This window comes from Panthera pardus, unplaced genomic scaffold (assembly GCF_024362965.1).
Source record: "Panthera pardus isolate Hobbes unplaced genomic scaffold, ASM2436296v1 HiC_scaffold_13, whole genome shotgun sequence".
Lineage (NCBI taxonomy): Eukaryota > Metazoa > Chordata > Mammalia > Carnivora > Felidae > Panthera > Panthera pardus.
In genome coordinates this window covers 131667069-131694546 of record NW_026526688.1, presented here as the reverse complement: position 1 = coordinate 131694546, position 27478 = coordinate 131667069, and the positions used below count along the sequence as shown (strand labels likewise).

The 27478-nt window shown below is 37.0% G+C and overlaps 1 protein-coding gene across 7 annotated transcripts in view; it reads right to left on the bottom strand.

The window, feature by feature from the left end:
* FAM13A (family with sequence similarity 13 member A) overlaps positions 1-27478 on the bottom strand; it is a 368980-nt gene that overhangs the window by 191835 nt on the left and 149667 nt on the right. For all 7 annotated transcript variants that reach the window (XM_019464526.2, XM_053901396.1, XM_019464516.2 and 4 more), the window contains exon 5: positions 25840-25993. In XM_019464526.2, coding sequence (XP_019320071.2) covers positions 25840-25993 — 154 coding nt within the window. The remainder of the gene's footprint in view (positions 1-25839; positions 25994-27478) is intronic.

The window sequence follows — 27478 nt, the reverse complement described above, 5'->3', positions numbered from 1 at the left end:
GGGAGAAGGGAAGAGACCTTGGGTTTGTTTGAACTCCTCCCTTAGAACTTCTTGAAAAGGTTTGAAGGGGGAATGATTTGTGTTTTTAAGTATTAAAGTATATGTGGGCATAAAAATTCACTCTAAAAATTTTAACTGAACCATATCATGTGTGGCATTCTAATGCTAGTCACCAGAGAAGGAGAAGGTAATGATAAACAAATTAGACATGATTACAGGGTATATTTATATTTAAACATTTCATCTGCTGAAATGAGACTTAACTGATTGCTCACTCTAATGACATTTGTGCAATAACCAACTGCTTAAACCAGCTGTGTCACTTTGGTATCCTGAAAACACCATTTAAAAATATAATAGGGATGGAAAAATACTTCATCACAGTTTTGTTGGCCTTACTATTGGACATTAAAAAAAACCAGAAAAAGCACTCACTGTTCCCTCAGCCTAGCACACTACTCACACAGTAATTCACAGGTTTGTTTCCTCATTTCATTCAGATCTTTGTTCAATTTCAGTAGAGAGGATTCCCTTGCTGGAACACCTTATCTAAATTGACACTACTCTCCCCTCCCACTTAATGCTCCCTCTCTCCTCACTCTCTTTCATCTACTTTATTGATTGATTCATTAATTTTTAAGAGAGAGAACGCAAAATTGTGAACAAGGGAGGGGCAGAGGGAGAAAGAACGCCCCATCTCACGACTCCAAGATCAGGATCTGAGCTGAAATCAAGAGCTGGACATTGAACTGACTGAGCCACCCAGGCGGCCCCTCTCTACTCTCTTCATAGCCATTAGCAAAATCTGAATTTAATACTTTAAAACTGGTGGTTGCCAGAGGAGAGGGGGTATGTGGTTGGGCAAAATAGGGGAAGAGGCATGGCAGCTACAGGCTTCCAGTTATGGAAGGAGTAAATCTTGGGAATAAAAGGCTCAGCATAAGGAATATAGTCAATGATACTGTCCTAGTGTTGTACTGGGACACATGGTAGTTAAACTTGTAGTAAGCATAGCATAGTGCATAAACTTGTTGAATCTCTATGCCATACACCTGAAACTAACGTAATGTTGTGTGTCAACTAAGAAAATTAAAAAAAAAAAAAATACAAGTTCTAATTCTTTGTCCATCTCACTCTATTCTGTGAAAGGGCTGGTTAGTCTTGCTAGTGAATAGATCCACAGGGCCCAGAATAGAAGCTCAATTGTTGAAGTGAATGGGTAAACCAGATGAATGAGTAATACCCCTTTTCTAACCTTTCACAATCCCCTGGGCATTCTTCCTGTTTTCAATTCCCTCCATCAGCTTACATTTCAGGACTCTTCATTCCTTTGCTAATACACTTAGTTTTCTCCATCCTGTTTTCAATCGCTGCATTCATCTGGAAAAAGCACAACCTTGGATGAATCCAGCTCTATGCCTTCTCTGTGCTGGAAATTGAGCAAATGAAAGTGGTTGGGGAAAGTATAGAATTGGTTGATGCTTTCATGTTAATTTTATTGCCATAAATGTTGAGTGATCTCTAATGCACAGCAATTCTGCTATAATTCTTTAGCAACTTGATTTCCCATCCTGCAACATGACACTGCATATCTTCTCTTTTCTCAAACTCCTTTCATTTCATTCTTGCTTCATAGCTCATTGGAAAAACAGAAGCATTGGGGCAGATGCTACTTGCTGCCCCACCATCAAATTTACAAACCTGTCTGCAAACATTCCATCCTTTCTGTCTTCCCTCCAGTTACAATGAAAGATAAGTTGCTGATCCTATCAGCGATTCCCTCCACCCACCCTGGGGTCTTGTCTCCTCTTATTTTCTCAAGGATTTCACTCATCAATTATCCCCTCATTCCCTCTACTAGGTCATTCCCATTAATCACAAGCACGTTCTGGAATTTTATCTTTTTGGTTTTTAAAACACTTCCTTAATCTCATTTCTCCCACTGTTATGGTCCATTTTTTGGCTTTCTTTTATAGCAAACTCCTTTGAAACAGCGGGTCTTCATTCCTGTCTCTACTTCTTCATTTTCACAGCCCTCAAAACTGTTTTGTTGTTTTTTGTCATCACAAGGGGTGAAATAGTCACAGCTTAGTCTCCATCTTACTGGGGTTTTTAGCAACATCTGATTCAGGAAACTCCTTATTCTTGAACTACTCTTCTCCATTAGCTGCCAGGACATCACCAGTAGGAAAAAGAATAAATTCCTCCCACTGACCAACTCCACATAGTCTCCTTCCTTTGCTGCTGCTTCTCCTCTAAACAATTAAGTTACATATTTATTGCTTATTGCTTTATTTTCTGGATCATTAACTATATAGAAGTCCTATGGAAGCGAATAATTGGTTTCCTTTACTCACTACTGTAACTACAATGCCATAGAAAAGTGCCTAGAATAGTAGGAGCTCAACAAATACATGTTGGATATGGGGCACCTAGGTGGCTCAGTGTTCAAATCTCAATCTCAGCTCAGGTCTTGATCTCAGGGTCATGAGTTCAAGCCTCCACTGGGCTCTCTGCTGGGCATGAAACCTACTTAAAAAAATGCGTGTTGAATAAATGAATGAAGTTGGGGTGACTCAAGAGTTGATTAAAAAAATCTTCCATTCCTAAATGATACAATGATCTCAACCACTTTTATGGCTTTTATTATTTTTTAATGTTTATTTTTGAGAGTGAGAGAGAGAGGGAGGAAGGGAGGGAGAGAGAGGGAGCGTGTCAGGGAGGGGCAGAGAAAGACTGAGACACAGAATCTTAAGCAGGCTTCAGGCTCCAAGCTGTCAGCACAGAGCTCAACGCAGGCCGGAACCCACCAGCCATGAGATCATGACCTGAGTTGAAGTCGGACACTTAACCAACTGAGTCACGCAGGCTCCCCTTTCATGGCTTTTAAATCAACCAATACACTAAGGACTCCCAAATTCCATTTGTCTTTGATGTTTCTCCTAAGTTAACATTACTTTTAATTAACTGCTCCCTTGGCAACTCTACATGGCTGCTAATAAGCTTCTAAACTTAGTACATCCAAACCTGAGTTTATACTTTATCAGCAAAAAAGCATCTGTCAGTCCTTGAGTCTTCCCCAGATTAGCAGATGGCACCCACTTGCTCAAACTAATGTCTTAATCTACTTTATTTCTTCCCTTTCCTATATCTCCCACATCAAACTCACCATCAAGTGCAGTCAGTGCTACCTCCAAAATAAACTGGGATTCGTTCCCTTCTATGTACACAGCTACCCCCAAGTCATAACCATCATTGTTCACCTAAATTATTTCAGTCATCCTGCCTTCTACAAGGTTTGTATATGTAAATGGGATGATGTCACTCCTCTGTCAAGGTCTCATCATTATTCCTGGACTTTCTTTGCCATAACCTACACAGGCCTGCTTGATCCAACTTTTCCCTACTTCTCTAACCTCATCTCCTACCATCTGCCCTCTCCCTGACTATGCTTCAGCCACATTGGCCTTCTCTTCTCTTCTTCATATACTCCAGATCCCTTCCTACCTTCAAGTATTCACCCTTTATGTTTTCTATTTCTGGAATGCCTTTCCACCATTTTTTAAAAGCATGGCTGCGGCATTCTTATGCTTCAGCCTCTGTACCAGCCCCTGTCAACCACCAATCTACTCTCAGCTTCCAGGAGTTCAACTTTTTAAGATTTCCACATATATATGAGGTCATACAGTATCTACCTTTTTATGACTAGCTTATTTCATGTAGCATAATGTGCTCTGGGTTCATCCATGTTACCACAAATGTGAGGATTTCGTTCTTTTTTAATGACTGAAGAATATTCCATTGTAGATACATGCAACATATTTTATTTATCCATTCATCTATCAATGGACTTTTAAATTATTTCCACACCTTGGCTATTGTAAATAACACTACAATGAACATTGGAGTGCAGATATCCCTTTGAGACACTAATTTCATTTCCCTGGATATGTACCCAGAAGTGGGATTGCTGGGTCATATGGTAGTTGTATTTTTATTTTTTGAAGAACCTGCACATTGTTTTCCAAAATGGCTAAACGAATTTACATTTCCATCAATGTAGTACAAGCGTTCCCTTTTTTTCACATTCTCACCTATACTTTTTATCTTTTTGATAATAGCCATTCTAACAGATGTGAAATAATATCTTGCCGTGGTTTTGCATTTCCTTGATGATTACCGATGTTGAGCAGCTTTTCATGTATCTATTAGCTATTTGTAGGTTTTCTTTGGAAAAATGTCTATTTGGGTCCTTTGCCTTTTTTTTTTTTCCTATTGAGTTACATGAGTTTTGTTTTTGTATTAACCTCTTATTGAGTATATGGTTTGCAAATATTCTCTCCCACTTTGTAGGCTGCCTGTTCATTTTGTTGATGGTTACCTTTGTTGTGCAGAATACTACAAAGTTTGTGTTTTAGTTTGATGTAGTCTCACTCATTTTTGCTTTTGTTATCTGTGCTTTTGGTGTCAGGTTAAAAAAAAAATCATTGCCAAGTCCAATGTCAAGAAGATTTTCCCTTATGTCTTCTTCAACAAGTTTTATAGTTTCAGGTCTTATGTTTAAGCCCTTAATCCATTTTGAGTTATTTTTTTTTATGTATGATGTAAGATAAAGGTCCAATTTCATTCTTAGGCATGTAGATATCCAGTTTTCCTAGCATCATTTATTGAGGAGACTATCCTTTCTCCATCAGGTGTTCTTGGTACCGTTGGGGAAGATCAGTTGACTGTAGAGGCATGGATTTCTATTTAGACTCTGGATTTTGTTCCATGGTCTATATGTTTACTCTTATGTCAGTATCATACAGTTTGATTACTATAGTGTGATGTTACTAGCTTTGCTCTTCTCATTCAAGATTGCTTTGGTCATTTGGGGATTTTCATGGTTCTGTATAAAATTTAGGACTGTATTTTTTTTCCTTCTATTTCTATAAATCATTAGGATTTTGACAGGGACTGTAATGAATCTGTGGATCACTTTGGGCAGTACAGACATTTTAACAATATTAATTTTTCTAATCCACGAACGTGGAATGTGTTTGCATTTATGTTGTCTTTATTTAAAAAAATTTTTTTTCATGTTTATTTATTTATTTTTGAGAGAGAGAGAGAGAGAGAGAGAGAGAGAGAGAGAGAGAGAGAGACAGAGCGTGAGCAGGGGAGGGGCAGAGAGAGAGGGAGACACAGAATCCGAAGCAGGTTCCAGGCTCTGAGCTGTCCGCACAGGTCCTGACGCGGGGTTTGAACTCGTGAACTGCGAGATCATGACCTGAGCCGAAGTCGGATGCTTGCTTAATTGACAGAGCCACTCAGGCGTCCCTATTTATGTTGTCTTTAATTTATTCATCATTGTTTCACAATTCTTAGTGTATGAGTCTTTCACCCCTTTGGTTAAATTTATTCCTCAGTATTTTATTGTTTTTGTTGCTAACGTGAATGGGATGTTTTCCTGATTTCCTTTCAGATACCTTGTTGTTTGTGTACAGAAACATGACTTTTTTATGTTGATTTTGTTTCTTGCAACTTTCCTGAATTCATTTATTAGTTCTAACAGGTTTTGAGGGGCATGGTTTTTCGCACTTTCTATATGTAAGACCATGCCATATGCAAACAGAGACCATTTCACTTCTTTTCAGATTTGATTCAATTTATCTATCTATCTATCTATCTATCTGGTTTAATTGTTCTGGCTAGGACTTCTGGTACTATGTTGAATTGAAGTGGGAAGAATGTCCATTCTTGCACCTGATTTTGGAGGGAAATCTTTAAGTATTTCCTCATTATGACACTACCTATGGGTTTGTCAGATATGGCCTTCATTATGTTGAAATAAGTTTCCTCTATACCTATTTTTAAAAGGGATTTCATTATGAGTGTTTTAAGCGTTTGTTTCTGTTTTAAGTTTTTTAAGTGTTTAATCACGTTTTTTTCCTTTAATTTTGTTAATGTGATATATCGCATTGATTTGTTTACATTGAAATATTCCCGTATTCCAGGAATAAATCTCACTTGTTCGTGTTGAATGATCCTTTCATGTGCTGTTGAATTTGGTTTGCTAGTATTCTGCTGAGGACTTTTGCAACTATGTTCCTCATTGATACTGAGCTGTAGTTTTCTTTTCTTGCAGTGATGTTGTCTGGTGTAGTAGTAGGGTAATGCTGGCCTCATCACATGAGTTTGAAAGCATACCCTCTTCTGCTTATTGAAGAGTTTAAGAAGGATTAGTTTTTTGTTTTGTTTTGTTTTTTTCTGCATCTACTTTGACAATGAAGACCATTCTCAGCAGTCAAACTACCAACATTTCAGAAAATGCTGACATCACTCTGAAGTGTTACCTGAAGCATTGTTTTTGTGAAGATCCCCAGAGGAACCATGCAGGTGGACTTCAACCACATCAGTGTAGGACTCAGTCTTTTTGAAAAGAAAAAGAAGGGGTTCCAGTTTGACAAATGGTGGGAAAATAGAAAGGAACTAGCCACTATTTGTACTACCTGTAGCAATGTACAGAACATGATCAGGGTGGTACACTGGACTTCAATTCTAATATGAGGTCTGTGTATGCTCACTTTCCCATCAATGTCATTATTCAGGACAATGGTTCTCTTGCTGAATTCCAAAGTTTTATGGTAAAAAAATACATTCACAGGGTTTGGATGAGGCCTGCCATGGCTTGTTTAGTATCTGAAGCCCAGAATGATGAGTTAATTCCTAAAGGAAACAACACTGAACTTGTATCAAATTTTTTCAGTAAGCCACAACAGCTAAAAACAAGGATATCATAAAATTTTTGGATGGGATCTGTTTCTGAAAAAGGAACAGTTCAGCAAGCTGACCAGATCTAAGCTGTCCAGCTATAGAAACAGCAAGATGTCAGATGATACCTCTGACTTATTTGTGATGTTTTAAAGATGCAATAAAAGTTGTGTATTTTTAAAAAAAGAAGGCAGATTAGTATTAATTCTTCTTTGAAAGAAATCTGGTATTGAGGTTTTCATTGTTGTTGGAAGTTATTTGATTACTGAGCCAATCTCCATTTTTGTTTGTTCAGGTTTTCTGTTTCTTAATTCAGTTTTGATAGGCTGCATGTTCCTAGGAATTTATTCATTTTTTCTAGGGTATCCAATTTGTTCACATATAGTTGGTCATAGTAGTCCCTTAGGATCCTTTTCATTTTTTTTTTTAATTTTTTTTTAACGTTCATTTATTTTTGAGACAGAGAGAGACAGAGCATGAAGGGGGGAGGGGCAGAGAGAGAAGGAGACACAGAATCAGAAGCAGGCTCCAGGCTCTGAGCCATCAGCCCAGAGACCGACGTGGGGCTTGAACTCACGGACCGCGAGATTGTGACCTGAGCCGAAGTCGGACGCTTAACCAACTGCGCCACCCAAGTGCCCCAGGATCCTTTTCATTTTTTTTTTTTTTAATTTTTTTTTCAACGTTTTTTATTTATTTTTGGGACAGAGAGAGACAGAGCATGAACGGGGGAGGGGCAGAGAGAGAGGGAGACACAGAATCGTAAACAGGCTCCAGGCTCCGAGCCATCAGCCCAGAGCCTGACGCGGGGCTCGAACTCACGGACCGCGAGATCGTGACCTGGCTGAAGTCTGACGCTTAACCGACTGCGCCACCCAGGCGCCCCTCCTTTTCATTTTTGAGGTAGCTATTGTAATCTCTCCTCTTTCCTTCTAATTTTGAGTCTTCTTTCTTCTTTGTTAGTAAGTCTAGTTAAGGGGTTATTAATTTTTTAAATCTCTTCACACAAAACTCAGTTTTTTTAAAAAAAATATTTTAACGTTTATTTATTTTTGAGAGACAGAGATACAGCACGTGTTGGGGAGGGGCAGAGAGAGAAAGGGAGACACAAATCCGAAGCAGGCTCCAGGCTCTGAGCTGTCAGCACAGAGCCTGATGTGGGGCTTGAACCCACGACTGCAAGATCATGACCTGAGCCGAAGTTGGACGCTTAACCGACTGAGCCACCCAGATGTCCCACAAAACTTAGTTTTATTGATTTTTCTATCATTTTCTGTTATTTCTGCTCTAATCTTTATTATTTCTTTTCTTCTGCTAATTTTGGGTTTACTGTGTTCTTTTCCCAGTTCCTTGAGTTATAAAGTTAGGATGTTTGAGAAATTTGTTTTTTATGTCACCATTTATCACAATAAATTTCCCTCCTAGCATCTTAAATGTTCCTCCTTCCTTTTTGTAGCATCATATAAGTTTTGGTGTTAAATTTGTTAACTTTTGTATTGTCATCTAAGATGTAATCTACCCAGGAGAATGTTCTGTGTGCACTTGAGAAGAATGTATATTCTTCTGTTGTTGGGTAGAAACTCCTGAACATGTCTGTAAGGTCTATTTGGTCTATAGCATTCTTCAATCAACTGTTCATTAATTCTTGTCTAGTATTCTGTTATTGAACGTGGGGTTGAAGTCTTCCCAGTATTATTGTATTGCTGTCAATTTCTCTCCAGATCTGTAAGTATTTGCTTGATGTATTTAGGTCTTCAAATGTTGGGTACACTTATATTTATAATTGTTAAATCTTCCCACAGAACTGACCATTTTATCATTATGATATGATCTTCTTTGCCATAGAGATTTTTTGACTTAAAGTTTATTTTTTTCCTGATATAAATATAGCCACCTGGTTTCTTTTGGATACCATTTTCAGGGAATACTTTTTTTCCAGTCTTACATTTTCAACCTCTGTGTGCCCTTAAATCTAAAGTGAGACTTGGGGCACCTGGGTGGCTCAGTTGGTTGAGCATCTGACTCCTGACTTCAGCTCAGGTAATGATCTCTCACCATTCATGAGTTCAATCCCAGCATTGGGCTCTGTGCTGACAGTGCAGAGCCTGCTTGGGATTCTCTCTCTCCTTTCTCTCCCCCTCCTTCACTCGTTCACATGCATGCTCGCTCTCTAAAAATAAATAAACTTAAAAAAAAATAAAGTGAGACTCTTATGGAGAGCATATTGCTGGATATTGGTTTATTTTTTTTCAAGTTTTTATTTGAATTCCAGTTAGTTAACATATAGTGTAATATTAGTTTCAGGTATAGAATTTAGTGATTCATCACTTACATACAATATCCAGTGCTCATCACAACAAGTGCCCTCCTTAACACCCATCATCCATTTAGCCCATCCCCTCACCCACCTCCCCTTCAGCAACCCTGTTTGTTCTCTATAGTTAAGAGTCTGTTTATGATTTGCCTCTCCTTTTTTCCCACTAAGTTCATGTTTTGTTGCATAAATTCCACACGAGTGAAATTGTATGGTATTTGTCGTTTACTGACTTATTTCACCTAGCATAATACTCTCTAGTTCCATCCATGTCATTGCAAATGACAAGATTTCATTCTTTTTTATGGCTGAATAATATTCCATTGCATATATATACACCACATCTTCTTTATTGACTGATAAATGGATGTTGGTTTTTAAAAATCCATTCAGCCACGCTATTCCTTCTGGAGAGTTTAACCCATTTATATTTAAAGTAATTATTGATAGGTGAGGACTTATTGTGATTTTGCTCATTGTTTTGTTTTGCATTTGTTTTGTTCTGTTTTTCCACTCTTTCATTTGTTATTTAATTTTTTTGAAATGGTTTGCTTTGGTTCTTTTCTCATCTTCTGTGGAACTATTATCGGGTTATATTTTTTCATTGTGGTTATCTTGAGGTTGCCTAAAATATTTTTGCAGCTATAATAATCTATTTTATATTGATAACCATTTAACTTTAGTCACATAATTCCACACTTTTACCATCCTGACATACTTCGCTTTCTTGTGGTCAGAATTTGCTTCTTTTTAAATTGTGTGTCCATTAATAAATTTTTATTTTTTAATTTTTTAGGATTAAAAGTAATTTACACATCACTATTATAATGTAACATTATTCTGCATTTGTCTATATTTTTACTTTTAGGGGCAACTGGGTGGCTCAGTCAGTTAAGCATCGACTTCAGCTCAAGTCATGATCTTACAGTTTGTGAGTTCGAGCCCTGTGTCGGGCTCTGTGCTGACAGCTGGGAGCCTGCTTCAGATTCTGTTTCTCTCTCTCTCTCTTTCTCCCCCTCCCCTGCTCATGCTCTCTCTCCTTCTCTCTCTCTCAAAAATAAACATTAAAAAATGTTTCATATATTTACTTTTACAGTGAGATTTATGCTTCTGCCTGTTGTACACCATACTTTTATTTCAGTTTGAAGATCTCTTTTTAGCATTTCTTTCAATGTAGGTCTGGTGGTGACAAACTTCCTCAGTTTTTGTTTATCTGGCTCAGTTTTTGTTTTGTTCCCTTGGTTTGTTATTTATTCTTAAGGGATAATTTTTCCAGCTATAGTATTTTTTTTTGTTTTTTTTTCTTTTAGTGCTTTGAATATGTCAGTCTACCCTTTCCTTGCCTGTAAGGTTTATTCTGAGAAATCCACTAGTAAACTTATATAGGGGTGGAGGGCTATATGTGATGAGTCGTTTTTCTCTACTTTCAAATTCTTTGTCCTTTATTTTTGACAGTTTGATTACAATGTGTCTCAGTATAGGTTTCTTTGGGTTGATCCCATTTGAAGTCCTTTGAACTTCGTAAATCTGAATGCCCATTTCTCTCAAATTTGGAAACTTTCCAGCCTTTTTTTTTTTAAAAGTAGGCTTTCTACCCCCTTTTTTTTCACTCTTCTCTGGGACTTCTGTAATACACATATTGATTTACTTAATGTCTCATAAATCCTGTAGGCTCTCTTCATTCTTTTTCATTCTTTTTAATCTTGTGACTGGCTAATTTCAGATGACCTATATTTGAGTGTGCTGATTCTTTCTTCTGCTGGACTGAGTCTGCTGCTGAAGCTCCCTACTGCATTTTTTCATTTCACTCATTGTATTCTTTTGCTCCAGAATTTGAGTGGTAATTTTTATGATTTCTCTTTGTTGAACTTAATTTGTTCATGTATTGTTTTCTCGATTTCATTGAGTTATTTATCTGCATTCTCTTGTAGTTTGCTGAGCTTCTTTAAAACAATTATTTTGAATTGTCAGGCATTTCACAGATCTCCATTTCTTTGGGGGTCAGCTCCTGGGAATTTTCTGTGTTCCTTTGCTGCTGTCATGTTTCCTTGATTTTCCATGTTATTTATTTTCATATGTTGGTGTCTTCACTCAGCTGTTGTAAGCAACAGCAGAGACTATAGGGGTCCTCAAGACTGTGGTTGTTCATAGTGACAGTGAGGGCTGCTGGGGTCCTTTTGTTCTTTTTTACATCCACAGAGGGAAATCAAAGCCAAGAGGATCCTTGTTGGTAAAAAATGTGCTTTGGCCTGTAGAATAATCTGATGCAGGTAAAATGCTTTTGTCTACACTTATCTATGTGGCCATTCTTGGTTTTTGAGCTCCATTTAGTTGCTAGGTCTTCTTCATTGTACTCTGAAGCTTTTCCAGAGCTACTTTCATCCATTAGTGGTTGTCAGGTCATTGTTTTTGTGAGTGAACCAGGGCTGGGCCTCCTATACTGCCTTCTTGCTTATGTGCTCAGCTTTTGCTTTGTGTTCTGTGAAATACCCCATGTACTTCCAAACAAGTACTTTACTTTTCCTTTGTTTTTTAGTCTTATTTTAGCCACATTTCCTTTTTTATTGTTTGCAACCAAAGTACTTTAAGTTATGCAAATATTTACTACGGTGTCACTTATAGTGTCGTCACTCAGTAGAAAAATGTGTAATAAAATCTTGCAATAATGATGATGATAATCAAAATAGAATACTGGTTATCACTTACATAGTACTTACTATAGGCATGGCATTTTTCTAAGTGATTATATATTTATTTATGTTATCTTCACAATAACCTCTCATAACCCTATGAGATATATACTTTTGCTATCTAAATTAAAAAATATATATTTATTTTTACAGAGAGAAAGAGCACATGCATGAGTTGGGGAGGAGCAGAGAGAGAATCCCAAGCAGACTCCGTGCTGTCAGCACAGAGTCTGATGTGGGGCTTGATCTCACAAACCTTGAGATCATGACCTGGGCCAAAATCGAGTCAGATGCCTAACCAACTGATCCACCTCAGTGCCCCTATCTAAATTCCTTATAATATAGAAATTGATGTATTGAATGTAAAAGTAGCTTGTCCATAGTCACACACCTAATAAGTGGCAGAGCTGGAATTTGAAACTAAGCAGTCTGTCTCCAAAGGACTGCTATTAACTGTATAAAAGAATTCTGGAAGAATCCTTCCTATTGATCGGATAAGGAAATGTTGAAAGTTAGGTAATCCTGAAAGTAAATTACAACAGGACGATTTAAAAATGATACATAGAGACCCCTGGGTAGCTCAGTTGGCTGAGCATCTGACTTTTTTTTTTTTAATGTTTATTTATTTTTGAGAGAAAGAGAGCATGGGAGCAGGAAAGGGGCAGAGAGAGAGGGAGACACAGAATCCGAAGCAGGCTCCAGGCTCTGAGCTGTCAGCACAGAGCCTGATGCGGGGCCCAAACCCATGAACCGTGAGATCATGACCTGAGCCAAAGTCGGCCACTCAACCTACTGAGTCACCCAGGCACCCCATGAGCATCTGACTCTTGATTTTAGCCAGGTCATGATCCCAGGGTCATGGGATCAAGCCCCATGTCAAGCCTGCTTAAGATTCTCTTTCTTTCTCTGCCCCTCCCCACCATCTGGATGTATGTCCACTTTCTCTCAAAAAAAAAAAAAAAAAAAAAAAAGAAAAGAAAAATTAAAATTTTAAAAATGATACATATAAATAATACTTTTTTTTTTACTTTAAAACACCGAAATGTTCATTTATTTTCCAGTCTTTTGATGTGGGCATATTTTTGGGAATAGTCCAAGAGCTTGGAATTCCATACCTTTTTCCTTGTATAAACCACAATCATCATGTATCACCTATACAAAGTAAAAATGTAAACCTCTTAATCTTTATCAAGTCTTTCCAATGTATTCAACTTTCCTTTTGTAACAGAAATAATTCTTTGTGTACACCATACCATCTCCTCATTTCCTCTGTGTCCTCTCCTTAGGCACCAGGAAGACTACATTTCTAGTCTCTCTTACAGGTTGGGAGCAATATGACTGAATCTGCTCAATCGAATTTAAGAAGTGTTTTAAACCACTTCCAGGTGTAGTCAGAAACCTATCCCATATTCTAAACCTCTTCTTTTCCTGCTGAAGCAATTTTGGAGGAGGGTTTAGAAAAAATGGAGGAGGGCTGCTCAACTCACTGCACTATGAAGTGACTGAGAAATAACCTTGAATTATATTAATCCACTAAGATTTCATAATCTCTTACAGAAGCTTGTATTAATTACTCTGAAACCATTTTCCTACAAATAGTTATAATGGCGTTAACATTGCATTTGTTTAATTAAATTATACAGGTACTATAAAGAATAAACTGGCATGAATAGTTTTGGGAAAAGACAAAACTTTTGATTAGCATAAAGTAAAACCAGTAATGAACAAGTATATGAGAGAATAGCTTATTAGCCACCAGCCTTCAGCGTTGCCATGGACAGCAGTCAGCAGGCTTTAAAAGCAAATGCAGAGAATTGATTAAACTGGCAAATCAGTTGGATAGAGTTCTGTTAAGCAAACTGTTATTGTGTACTCTAGAAATGTGAACCAGTACTAATTCCAAGAATAGTTACATGACTTTCCTAGTATAAATTTGAGTTAGCTTTTATTTAGGTGTACATGGTGCAATTCAATACATGTTTTTGAGTAAATATAAGAAACTAGAGTAAGTGCTTTGGGAGACACAAGAATGTATGAGTTACTCTACAATTTTTAGAGAAAAAAATGAAGGATAAGTAAATAGGAGATCTTGTTCTAACCCTTGAAAAACCTATAATGCAATACAAGAGGAGGAAAGCAACTCACCCAATGCAAAATGCAAGACTTGTCCTAAAAGAAGGAGAAAGAAAGTGCCCTTAGACAATAGAGGAGATGGAGATTAACTGCACCTGGAGATGAGAGGGGGCTTCATTGAGCGAGTAGAATTTGAGACGTCTTAGGTTGGACTCCCATCTACCCAATTGAGAGGAGGCACTACAACAAGGATTGAGGGCAAGTAGTTCATTTGAGTGGTTCAGCAGGGAAATGGGTGACAACGGATGGAAGAAAAGAGCTAATAAAGGTGTCATTACCAAGCTAGTAGAGCTTCTGCAGTAGTTCTGAGACTCCAACTTGGAAAGCTCTGGGAAACACTTTAAAACACACACAACAGAATGATTCCAACCAAGGAGTAAAAGGAGCTGGGAATATAAACCTCCTGTTCCTCAGCCATTAGTTAAGGGCTGCTCCTGGAGGTATATTCCTTTCTAGGCACTTGTGAGTCACAGAAATATAATTTCTATCTTCAACTGAAGAAAAGAGCAGAAATTTATCACTAAAGAAAATTCAAGTAATCTTTTGAAAATCTGCAAATATGCAAGTGAATTTCCATTTACTGAGGGTCTCTACTTGCCAAATACACACAATATAATGATTTAAAATAGGCAACTTCTGAGATGTCAGATCCCAAATATTGTCATCTCACTGTAAGTCATTTAAAGGTTCTAGGGCACAATGTTTTCATAAGCAAAGCACTTTAGTCTGTCTTCTGTTAAATATTTTTCATAATAGGAAAGAAGGAATTTAACACCTGGCAGACATATCTCATCTATTCCAATGATTCCTGAGCTTTCTAGTGTTTATATGTGAACACTCTACAAAATGTCTGGGGAAAAGAAATTAACAGCAATATGAATTATAAACACGTGACTATGATCTAAAAGAGTCGCAGAACTACCCCAAACTAAACAGTAACTTGTAATTCTACTTTTATTACTTAATAACTTTTAATACTACTTTTATTACTTAATGCTTTACATTCATTGATAACCTAATCAGTTGCAGCTACTGGAAAGTGACTATTTGAATCATGCAAACAACATTCTATTATGCAATTTTATCTTTGTTTCTTAAACATCATTTACTATATTTTTTAGCCTTCAAATTCAGAACCAATATAAAAGGTACAGCTCACTGTCCAAAGAAAGGTCTTATCTGAATAAACCAGCAAATAAACTTTAAGTTATTGCTACCTCTGAGTTCCTAGGTGCTCAAAATGATAACATTTTGCTGAGTACTAGTCACTTTCACTATGTAAGTTCACCCACACATAAAGGTAACAGCCAAATTACAAAGCATTAGACAGCATAAACACCAAAACATTTTTTATTTCCTATTATGACTCCACTGCTTCCCAGTTTGGAGTATTCTTGAGGGGCTATAGAAGAGGTTAGGAGTAGTAAATGCATAAAGGACTAGAATCAGAACAGAAATCTTTCCTGACACCAAATTACTACAACACATACTGAATGAATAAATGTGTAAATATTCATGGCATTGATATTCCAACTTAAATTAAGATTTTGGTTATTTCCATATTTGGCCTATAATGAGTACTTTGAGTTTAAAACTCAACTCTGTCGTTTACTACTCTTGATCCTGAATCATCTACTCTTTAGACTTCCTCACATTCAAAGCAGAATTAAGTTCATTTACTTCATGGGGCTACCGTGAGAAGTACATGAGATAATATGTATAGAAAATTTTGTATAATATCTGACATAAATATCTCCCTTTTGTCCCTCTGTTCCTGCACTGATTCTATGAGTTTGTTATAGACTAGAAGTTCCTTTAGGGACAGGGGCAGGGGTCTTGCTTATTTTCTGAGGAGGCTAACACTTAGAGTTTTGCACAGGGTAGGTAGGCATTTACTAAGAAAATAAGTGAACATTTGAAGTTAATTTGCTTAAACTGTAGCCCTAAATGAAAAATAAAGACACATGCAATTTTTTGAGCATGAAAAAGACGTGGGAAATAATTTCAGAAGTTTATGTAATCTATCAATTTATGTGACTTTTACTCTACAGGAACAAGACTGAACTTTGTAATCAAACTTGTCATACCACATTATTGATAAGTGAGTACTTCCCTCAAACTAATCACTATGAAAGGTTATTCTAATATTTTTCTTTTGCTTAAAAACATGTTTTTAGCTGTTTTGAGAGTTTGTTTATGAGTCACACAGGAAAATCAGCATAATTATTTGATAGCCATATTTCAATTTTAAACACAAAAATTAATATTTAATCATAACTCCCCAACTTAGTGACCTGCTGTGGTTCAAAAGGACTACTGATTATTTCCCGTTATCAAATGAAGCATTAAAGTACAAAGATTTCCCAGTCCAATGATGACAATGCCCAATACAACGCATGAATGACATATGTTCTGAAGTCAATTTCAAAAGAAATTCCCCAAGGTATAATGAGCAATAGTGACACTGCCTAATAAAGACAGTCTCAGAAGATGTTTATGTGGAATACAGTGATACTCATCCAGAACCTCTAGATGGATATTTAACAACATATTAATCACATTATTTTGTGTATTATATATGAGGCCCATTAGCCCTATTAAACACATACAAATGTAATTTATTCACAAAGCATGCAAATAATATGTATATACTAGGCAGACCAGGCTCGCCTCCTTCCCAACTACATCAGTATCTGCCATCCTCTTGGGTAAATTCAGGGCCAATAAGAACAAACCATCAGTGTGTTTATTCATCATCTTTAACCATCCCCTTTCCAATGACTTTCTCTTCTCCACTTCAGTCACTCATTCTCATGAATACAACCTAAATCTTGTCGCCACTCCAGACTGCTCCACCTCTAAAATTACTGATATAAACATCTATTCTCTGTTCACAGCTTACCACTCTTCTAGCCTGCTTGCTCCCATCTCAAATATTCTCTGGCCTAACTAAGGTCACAAGTACCTCCTGTTGTGTTATCCTTTCATATCCTAACTCACCTGTCAGCTCTTCTCACCACTTTCACTATCATTACCCTGGCCCAAGCCACCAGCATTTCTTAATCAGGCTATTGTGATAAACTCCCAATGGGTCTCTCTTCTTCTGTTTATTCCTTTCAATAGTCTGTTCTCTGCCTAGTAGTTCCAGTAATCCTTTTAATATATAAGTCACGTCAGGGCACTCTTTTGTTCACCACTGTCTAATAAAATACTGTCAGGGTAAAAGTCAAAGTCCTTACCATGACCTTTAAGAGCATCCATGATCTGGTCTCCTGATGCCTCTTTGACCTCATTTCTTTAACTTTCTCCCTAGCTCAGTGTCATTCAACCATACTAGCCTTATCAATTCTGCTTTAACAGACAAAATAGGTATACTCCCACCTCAAGGCTCTGTACTCCTCTTCTTCCTGTATGGAAAGCTGTTCTCTCAAGTGTCTTCATGGCTTGCTCCTTCCTGCAAGTTTCTGTTCAAATGTCCCAATGTCAATGAAGCATTTTGACTGCCCTATTTAAATGAGCAAATGCCATTCCTCTACTTTACCAGTATTAGTTCTCCCTCTCCTTCCTTTTGTTCCACAGAATCTATCACCATCTGACATACTAATTTCTTATTTATTTCCTTATTTATTGTATTTTCATTAGAATATGAGCTTCATAAAGGCAGAGACTTGTCTATTGCTTACTATTGCCTAGAATAATGCTTTGCACATAGCAGGCACTCAGTAATTATTTAGATTTAATAAATTCAGCTTAGATTACATGGTGCATTACCTAAACCATATTTAAGCCACCAAATTTTGTGTATGTAAATATGTGGGTGATTAAGATAAGTCTTGAATATGAGGGAAAAACTCTTAAGTCTTGGATTTAGATCCTCCTATGAAGACAGACTACAGAATTACTCTGAAGCTAAAGATATTAAACTACAGCTGTTAGAGGTCTACTTGAAAGATAAGTTTCTCCTAACCTAGTTATTTAGAAATGCAGATTTGATCTTCCAGTTTGGCAAAATAAAGGCATTTCTATTATGCTCCTTCCTTGAAACCTACCAAAGCCAAAAACAGTGAAAAAGAGAAAAGAAAGCTGCACCTTAAGAAAGAAATGGCCATAACTATAAAGAACCAACTGTGAACATGACTTGCCAAATTCAGCAAAATGTGGATGAAAATGCCAAGAGCCAACATATATATTCTGAGACCTCCAACAGACAACAGTTTTCTCCAAATGTCACAGTCCTAAGAGGTCTATCCAAAATTCCTTTGATTGAAGTAGCTAGATTGGACATGCCCATACCATTGCAGAATCTGGAAAAACCTTATAGGGACCTTAGTTCACTCCCAGAATGAGAGAGAGAGAGAGAGAGAGAAAGAGAGAGAGAGAGAGAAGTTGAAGAACTGTCCTATAGATAAACCTTTTTCCTCATTTTGCCTTGGCTCTGGAGAGGCTTGTCTACAAGTGTGGTTGATGGATGTGTTGTACAAGCCATGATCAATTTTGTGGCACTGACCAGAGTCAGTTGAGTAGAAATAGATATTAAGCTACTCCCCTGAGAGCTTATTACAAACAGGCTGCTCTGAAGAATGACACCAACTTCCTGCTTGCACCAAAGAGATAAAGGAAAAATCTAAAGTGCAACTTAAAATAAGTCCATCTTGTTCTTAAAACCTCTCATTATTCTCCCATTCCTGTGAGTGTTAACTCCACAGTTAAACTGCATACTAGTTCACTCGACTATGTAGCTCTTGTGCTACTTCCTATGGCCTGGCCAGAAACGTCTGCTCACCATTACACAAAGAATACATGACTTAAAGCATATCCTTCTGCCTGGAAGATTCTCTGCTTGCTTCCCTGTTCACGTCCTCTTCCTAGCAACTAATGGAAATCCCATTTTTCACAGAGCCACTTCAAAACTCTACTCTTCCATAAACTACTACTTTTAAAAAATAATTCATTTTCAGGGCACCTGGGTGGCTCAGACAGTGGAGCATTTGACTCTGGGTTTTGGCTCAAGTCTTGATCTCACGGTTTATGAATGCAAGCCCCACACTGGGTTCTATGCTGATGGTGCAGAGCCTGCTTGGGATTCTCTCTCTCTCTCTCTCTCTCTCTCTCTCTCTCTCTCAAAAATAAACATTAAAAAAATTCATTTTCAAAAAACATACCTGACTACACATATTAAATACCAAAATCACTTTTCTGTCCATTGAAGGGACAATCATATTCAATTCTTACTTTTCCAGATACAAGAGGATACTTAATATTACCATAATTAAACAAAAAAACCCTAAAATAGTGAATAGCAAGAAATGTCTAGAGGCAGTAATTCTTTTGTCATGAGTAACACATCTGATTGTCAACTTTATTTTTTTTGCTTTTGACTCTGTTTTCCTTCCATTATCAAGCTTGATTCTCTTTAGGGTAAAGAGAAGTAAGGAAATATAAAGGTGATGTAAACCTAACAATTTATTTTCAAGCTAAAAGTTATTGAAAATGTGCTATTTTTATTTCATTTAATCCTAAGAAAAACCAGTCAAAATTAGTGACTGTTGTCCTATTTTATAGATGAGGAAACTAAGGTTGAAGGAAAGACTGAATAATTTGCCCAAAGTCACACAAACTGGAAATTTAAACCCATTCTATCTTATTCTAGACTGGAGTTTTTAACTCTGTGCCCTAAGCTTATTGATAAATCTATCTACTGAAGTATCCTTGACTGGATCATTTCAAAGTAAGCCAAGGTCTTCAGGATTACACTCTTTATAGTATCACTTGACCCCTCCCCTTCAACTTAATACTTTGCATTTCTATCCTATTTAACTGGTTTTGAAAATACTTTCCTAAGCATTAATGGTTTGAATCTCACAATAGAATCTATAGATTTTTTTTTTGCCATTTAAGATGGCAGAGATACTATAAATTACCCAGTCATATTGCTGAGTAGCCAGGTTATAAATACACACCCTCTTATTCTAATATCAGAGTGCTCTTTCCAGAACTGTTAAAAACTTTTAAAAGTATCTAGAGTACCTTTTCTCAAGATAGGACAGTCATGAAGTACTCAGTGAACTATCACGTTTTCAATTTTATTCAATTATTTTGAAAATAACTTAATATTACTTTCATATTATGTACAAATTGTGACCAGAGACATTATTTTCAGTAAAATGAATAGAGTCCATCTACTGAATGCAAGGAATTTTCAATGCCAGGCATTAAGCTCAATAGCTTGAAAACATGAGACCTGAAATGACATTGTTTCTACAATCACGTCAAAGACTTCTTAGTATATCAAATGTATGGGAAGGAGTGGTGGGAAGGAAGTGTGAATAAGCAGGGTGGGTTCAAATCATGAAAACTCCTGTTTGTTTTGCTAAGACTTAGATTTTATACTATAGGGATGGGTAAAGAAAACCCACTGAAGAATTCTGATACGGGATTGACCATGTTTGTATTTGCATGATAAAAAAGTAGCTCAGGCAGAAGAGGGAAGATGGGGTCACAGGACAGACTAGACTCAGGGAAAACAAGAAGACTGTTGTAACAGTCTCCCAAGGATCACTCAGACTGCAAATCTGGCTGATTATTAAAATTGCCAACGAAGCCTTTTAGAATGCAGGTTTTGAGGCCCCAGTATGAGTTTCTGACTCTAGGTTTGGGTAGCCAGGTGATTGTGATAATGAGCCAAGTGTAGAATACCCTTGCCTGGATGAGAGGCTATGAGGAAGTAGTAGTGAGCAGGGAGAAACTGAAGAATTAACAGGTTTTAGTGATTGCTGGACATCGACCTGGAGCAGTTGTGTGGGTGGACGAAACCATTCATTAAGACAAGTGGAGCATTAGATCTTCAAGGACAAGAAAAGATGATCAGACAATCCATGGGACATGCAAGTGACCACTAGGCCCTAGTGACCACTAGGCAGTTAGATATTTATGTATGGTTTGCCAAGCACAGCTGTGCATTAAAGACTGAAGGATGACCTTAGGAAATAATAATGTTTAATTCTGACTGAGAATGAAGAGTCCTCAAAGGAGACTGAAGAAAGGTCAGGAAAAAAAGAAGCAGACAAGAACCATTTAATATTCACTCAAATATTTAAAAGAGAAAATTTGATTTGGGGACAGTGTGACAGCTTGAAATTCCAAGTAAAGGCATCTTAATGACATATTGTGAGCAAAAGAGTGGGAGACAGATCAATGACAGCAAAAGGTTTATTTACTTAAGGCAGGAATATAGTATGATCAGGCTTTTATAAATTTTAGTTTTTTATTTTAGGGAGAGAGCACATGAGCAGGGGAGGGGGCAGAGGAAGAGAGAAAGAGAATCGTAAGTAGGCTCCATGCTCAGTGCAGAGCCTAACCGCACAACCCTGGGATCACAATGGGAGCTGAAATCAAGAGTCCGAAGCTCAATCAATGGAGCCACCCACGCGCCCCTGATCAGGCTTGCTTTTTAGCCACACAACTCTATCACTGGTAGGAAGGAGCTGGGAGGGGAGTGAGCCTGGAAGCAGGATAGCAGTTTGAAACTGGGTGCCTGTGATAAGGTCCTATCTAAAGCAATTGTAATGGGTAGACAAGAGACACCCATTCCAAGAGACAGAAGATAGTATCTGAGTCCCTACGGGACTGGTAAAGACTAGAGGAGTTAAGGATAAACTAAGGATTCTAGTCTGGCAGGCTGGAGGCTGGGAAACTAGGGTTGGAGGGGATAAAACACAAAGTTTTGGGTGTGAGGCACCAGCATGGCATTTTCTAGATAGTGGGAAATACAGCTTTACTGCTGTTCTGACAGGACAGGCTTGAGTGATGGTTTCAAGGTCATCAGCAGTATGGTACCTAGAGTAAAAGACAGTTATTCAGGAGAATATGTACTTAATGAGTGTAAATGAGTCACAGTGGTGATTGTCAGGAGGGTCAGAATGTAGTACTCAGAATCAGATAGAATACTGCAGATACTGCCAGACCTACACCAAGAGCAGTGAGAACTACATTCTTTGTTCTGCATACTATTGGTCCATTCAGTGAATGAATCTTTGGTATTTTGGAACAATTACATCACACTGATATTTTGTACTGTGCTGAAAAATTAACTAACATCTGTGGATGATTTTCAAATTTAACGATTATTAATTTTGTTCTCCTCTGGGCTATATTTGTACAAATCATTTTACAAACCTAAGTACAGCACTTTCCAATTATAGCGATTGTATCAGGTATGATGCGTTTGGTGCAAGAAACAGAATGCTCTGCTAAAAGTAGTTTATATTTTAAGGACCTTTATTTCCCTCATGTAACTCAAAGTCCAGAGGTAGGCATGTTTGGGGCTGGTTCAGCACATCAGCAAGGATGAGGAATCTAGCCTCTTTCCTCCTTGGGCTGCTCACTTCAGTGTGCCAGTGATACAAAGGGCAAAGATGATGGCAACAGCTCCAAGCATCATACCTTCAGATGATAACATCTGAAAGCAGGATGAAAGAGATGGGCATCTTACTCAAAGGCCTGCTACCTTCTGTTCTTTGTAATTAAAAATTAAAAAAATAATTTACATTAATTAAAATGGATAAACCTTAAGTGTACAGTTGAATGAGTTTTGACAAATGCTTACACCCATATAACCCACATCCCTAATGAGATACAGAAAATTTTCATCACCCCTGGAGAGTACCCTTGGGCATTTTCCTAGTCAATCACAACCACCAGGGCTACTATACCCAGAGGAAAACCACAGCTCTGGTCTCTCCATTCTTTTTTTCTTTAGTTTATTTATTTTTGGGAGAGAGAAAGTACAAGTGAGGAAGAAGCAGAGAGAGAGGGAAAGAGAAAGAATATCAAGCAGGCTTTCACACTGTCAGCATAGAGCCTGATGAGGGGCTCTACTCATGAACCAGGAGATCATGACCTGAGCTGAAGTCAACCCTGACCTAAAGTCGGACCCTTACCCAACTGAGCCATCCAGGTGCTCCTTCAATCATTCTTTTTAATCAAGGATGACAATCTTTCCCAGAGGCCTTCTGCCCCCAACACACTTTGCCTTACATCTCCCTGGCCAGAACTGTCTCAATCTTCCTTTAAGTCATAACTAACTTAAATCTTAAAGCTAAAGAGGATGGTAGTAAAAACCATTGTGACTCATTCACGGAACCCTTGGAACTGTGGGAGAGGCCCATGTGACCTGAGCACATTGCTGCAGGCCCAAATAAAATGCTCATTTGTTTGAAGCAAGAAAGAAGAGGGAAATGGTACTACACACACACACGCACACACACACACACAGACATGCACACACAGACACGCACACATCATTCTGTTAGTCTACATACCCAGCCATCCAATATCTGAGCTATTTTTCCAGCTTTATTTTACTTGCAAATGTGCTAAGTATGTACTCATTTAAGTCAATGATTAAAATGCTGAAAATAACACAAACAAATGTAGAGACCTGCCCTAAGTTAACACCAGTCCAAATTCAAAGTCCTTCATCCTGGTCCCATTGCAACCAAACTTACATTTGTCTTGGCCCCAAATCTCCCTAAAGCCCACAAGGATATTGTGAACTTCATTTAATCTTTTATGACTCTGTTCCCCACAATGGGGTACAAAGAGGTATGTCGGTGGATACATTTAGTACTTCTTCCCCTTAAAAGCCCATTTCTATACCTTAGTAGTTTCCATGAGCCTAAGCTTATTCTCAGCTCACTTTATGTGTCTGTCATTCATGCATACTTATTACTACTTTTGTGCCGGTCTCTTCTTCTACCTATCCTTCTAAAAGCTGAGCTCATGAGAATGACCAGAATAAGAACTTGTTTCTTTTAGTTACCTTCCAGTTTTCCAATTGTTTAGTACGTTGATGATTTCATTGTCAGCCTCCCATTTCCTTTCTAATCCAGTATACTTTTGGTTTGTATCTAATATGTCCCTGATTTTAGGAATTAAAAAAACTGCTTCCTAAACAATGTCCAAGTTTAGATAACTGATTATAGCTAGCATGTTCTTTATTTTTATGGACCCTAAAATGGCACTGGCATATTCCATTAATATAATTTCTGCAACTTACATTTCGTCCTTACTGGCTGTAACTAGATTCAGAACATCATATTCCCTTGTAGCATAAGCTACCATCTGAGATGAGACTATAAGCAAGATCAGTAAAGAATGCACCAACTATTTTGCTTTAGCAGAGTGATGCTTCCACAGTATAGAAATGCAGTTTTCAAACATGATCTTTATCTGCCTCTAGGCCAGATCTGAAACTTGCATTAGGGGAGTAGCAGTCATATTCTTTATCTACCTAAGATACCTGTATTTGACTCCCACAGTACTACCAGTTTGTGTGTCTTATTATCTTGTACTCTCATACTAAGTTCTCCACTAGACTTAAATCTAGTAGCTCAATGAGTTCTAGAAAGGGACTCCTTCTATATATTTAAACAGGTGTTGTTTTACTTACACAGCATATAACCTCTTCTTGGCATATTCCAGTGAATGAATATATACATACATATATATATATATATATATATATATATATATATATATATATATATATATATATATATCAGCAAGTTTGTCTTGCCTAGGAGATCATATTTTTCTATTATATTTTAGGCTTATCTGATTATCTTACAAGCTCTAGTTAAAAAGTACAAGTGCTAAAAAGTGTTAATCAGAGATACAGCTGTAGCAAAGTCAATAACTTTTTAATACTTTAAAAAGAGACCTTTGCAAAGTACTCTAGGAGACAGAGGAAGAAATTTAGGATGTATTTTTTTTCTATTTAAAAGAGAATTTATTTTAATTTTTTGGTAGCAAGACAGTGTATCTTCTTTCCGTATTTTCTCTGGTGAATCACGGACATATTTTCTCAGCTACTGTGTTGCCTCCAACTTACATTATTATTGTATCTCATCATTTTATCTATGTATTATTGTTCCCTTCTTTCAAAGTTTAAAGTTCTCTTTATCAGTTTGGCAAGATTCCAGATAGAGGTATTCCTCTCAGATGTACTATAGTCCTTACAAGGAGTCTGGATAAGAAAACCTAGTTTTTGGTTTTCTTTTGCTTTTTTGGTAGAGTGCTACTTGATACTCATTACCTTTTATTTCTTCTTCAAAGTCATGTTCTCAACTGGAAGAAGGGATGAAAATACCTCTTCAATGACCAAAACAAGTGTCTTGGGTTTTATCAGTCATTGCCATGTAAATCAACAAGTATAATGCAGTCTGTAAAGGTGATAAGTCTCAGGAAATCTCCTAAGGGAACCTCCCATATCCATTCCATCATGATTTGCCTCAATATAAGTGGGAAAGAAATATGATCCCTCCCCTGGAGGATTTGGCTTGGTTTATTGTCGGACTTTCTTTAGAGACCTACTTACATTTCCCTAATGTGTAAAGGATAGGTTATAAATTATTGGCCAATGTATAAAAAGATGGAGATAGTATTGTTAAGGATTCCTTTACAGCTTATAAAAATACTTTCCTTTACTGATGATAGTTGCCAGGGGATACATATGTGGGACTTAAAATCTGAAGGTGAACTTGAAAGTGTGCCAGACACAAGGGAAATAAAAAGACAGTAACATTATCTTCAGGAATTTGCCATCTACTCAGTAAGCTAGCACTCCTAACACAGCTATAAGCACATATCTCTGCTGTAACACCAGGCTTCCATAAAAATCAACCAGAGCACTGGGCCTACATAAGTGATTTTGAGATGACTTTACAGCGGCAGGGAAACATGAATTCACAATTATTCTCCAATCTTAGAAGAATATAGATCAGTTAAATACTTGACACAGAGATTATTTTCATAAACAAAATTCAATAAACACAGGAATAATAATCTAAGTTATACCCATGACATTTTTATGACAAAGAATGATCTATATAAAATGTCTTCCATTCAAAATATAAGCAATACTGAAGATTATATACCAAAGTTACTTACTTTTACTATGATAATCCTAGCCATGTTTTCACATCTCTGGTTATCATTTCCTGTATACTCTACTTCAAACAAGGTATCATAATTTTCTAGTAATTTAGCCATTATCTTGTTGCAGATGTCTTGTTCTTTCATGCCTTCAAGCCCAGGTGGCACCCTAGAAATAAGGAGAAAAAATGAGAGGACTTACTTTGTAAAAACAAAAATGCCAGCACAGTTGACTCAGGCATATATTTTAACATCTCCTGTATGATTGATCAGCCTTCTTAGAAGGACACATGGGATTTTCAACAAGCTATATGGTGACATGTATGATGTTGATGGGACAACTGGCAAATTCCCAAGATCTGCATCAGTAGCTTGTGCTGGCTGAATAAGAAAAGTACATGTTGTTTAGGAAGAAGGTACAGGTTAACATAGGTGCCATAATTGTGTATATTAGAAATTGCTACACATAAGGTAACATTTATATATAACAAATATATAATATTCACATATAACATTTATATATAATGATATAATATTTGTATAAATATATCATTTATAAAATGATAAAGAAATGTTATCAGAAAAAATATTTTATCATGACAGAAATTGCTACAGAAATAATAGCAACACAAAAAGATTGCTTAGATAACGCACAAAAGTACATAAAAATACGAATACTTCTGGAAAAAATACTGATACTATTGAAGCTGAGTGATGGGTATATGGAAAATGTGTTATACTACATACTATTCCCTCTTCTTTTGGGTATGTTTAAAAATTTCCATAATTAAAAAAATGTGAAAAAGATCTTCTGAATGCAGAAGACAGAATAAGGTAGCAAGACAAGGTACAGATTATGAATATCTCTTTAGTAACAGGGACAAATGACAGGGTTAGTAGTTAGAATCGATAAGAAAGTAAACTGAAAAAAGAAAAGACAAAGGACAGGAGTTGAAAAACTCATAGAAGAAAACCGGACATCAATAATCTTATGCAAAGATACTTAATCTCATTTAATAACCAGTGAAATGCATTTAAAAAGCAACACTGAGACATCAATACCCATTTATATTAGTTTTCAGTGGCTTCTGTTACAAATTATCATACAATGTTGCTTAAAACGACAGAAATTTATTCTTTCATAGTTCTGGAGGCCAGCAGACTGCAATCAGTATCATTGGGCAGAAAGTAAACTACCAGCAGTGACACACTAGCTGGTAGCATTCCTTGCCTGTGATTTCAATCTTCAATCAAGGTCAGCATCTTAAAATTCTCTCTGTTTCATCTTCATATGGCCTTCTCTGTGTGTTGAGTCCAGAAACAAACCCACACTTTTATGGTCAATTAATCTATGATGGAGGAGCCAAGAATATAAATGGGGAAAGGATAGTTTCCTTTAATAAATGATATTGGGAAAACTGAACAGCCATATGCAAAACAACGAAACTTGACCACTACCTCATACCATGCACAAAATCAACTTAAAATGGATTAAAGATCTGAACATAAGACTTGAAACCATAAAACTCTTATAATTTATATTTTGTAAACTGTAAACATGTGCTGCTTTTCATTAAAAATGATGGATGATTCAGAGAGCAGAACCAAAACCAAAACCAAAACAAAACTAAAAAACAATAGGGTGAGGTTGAAA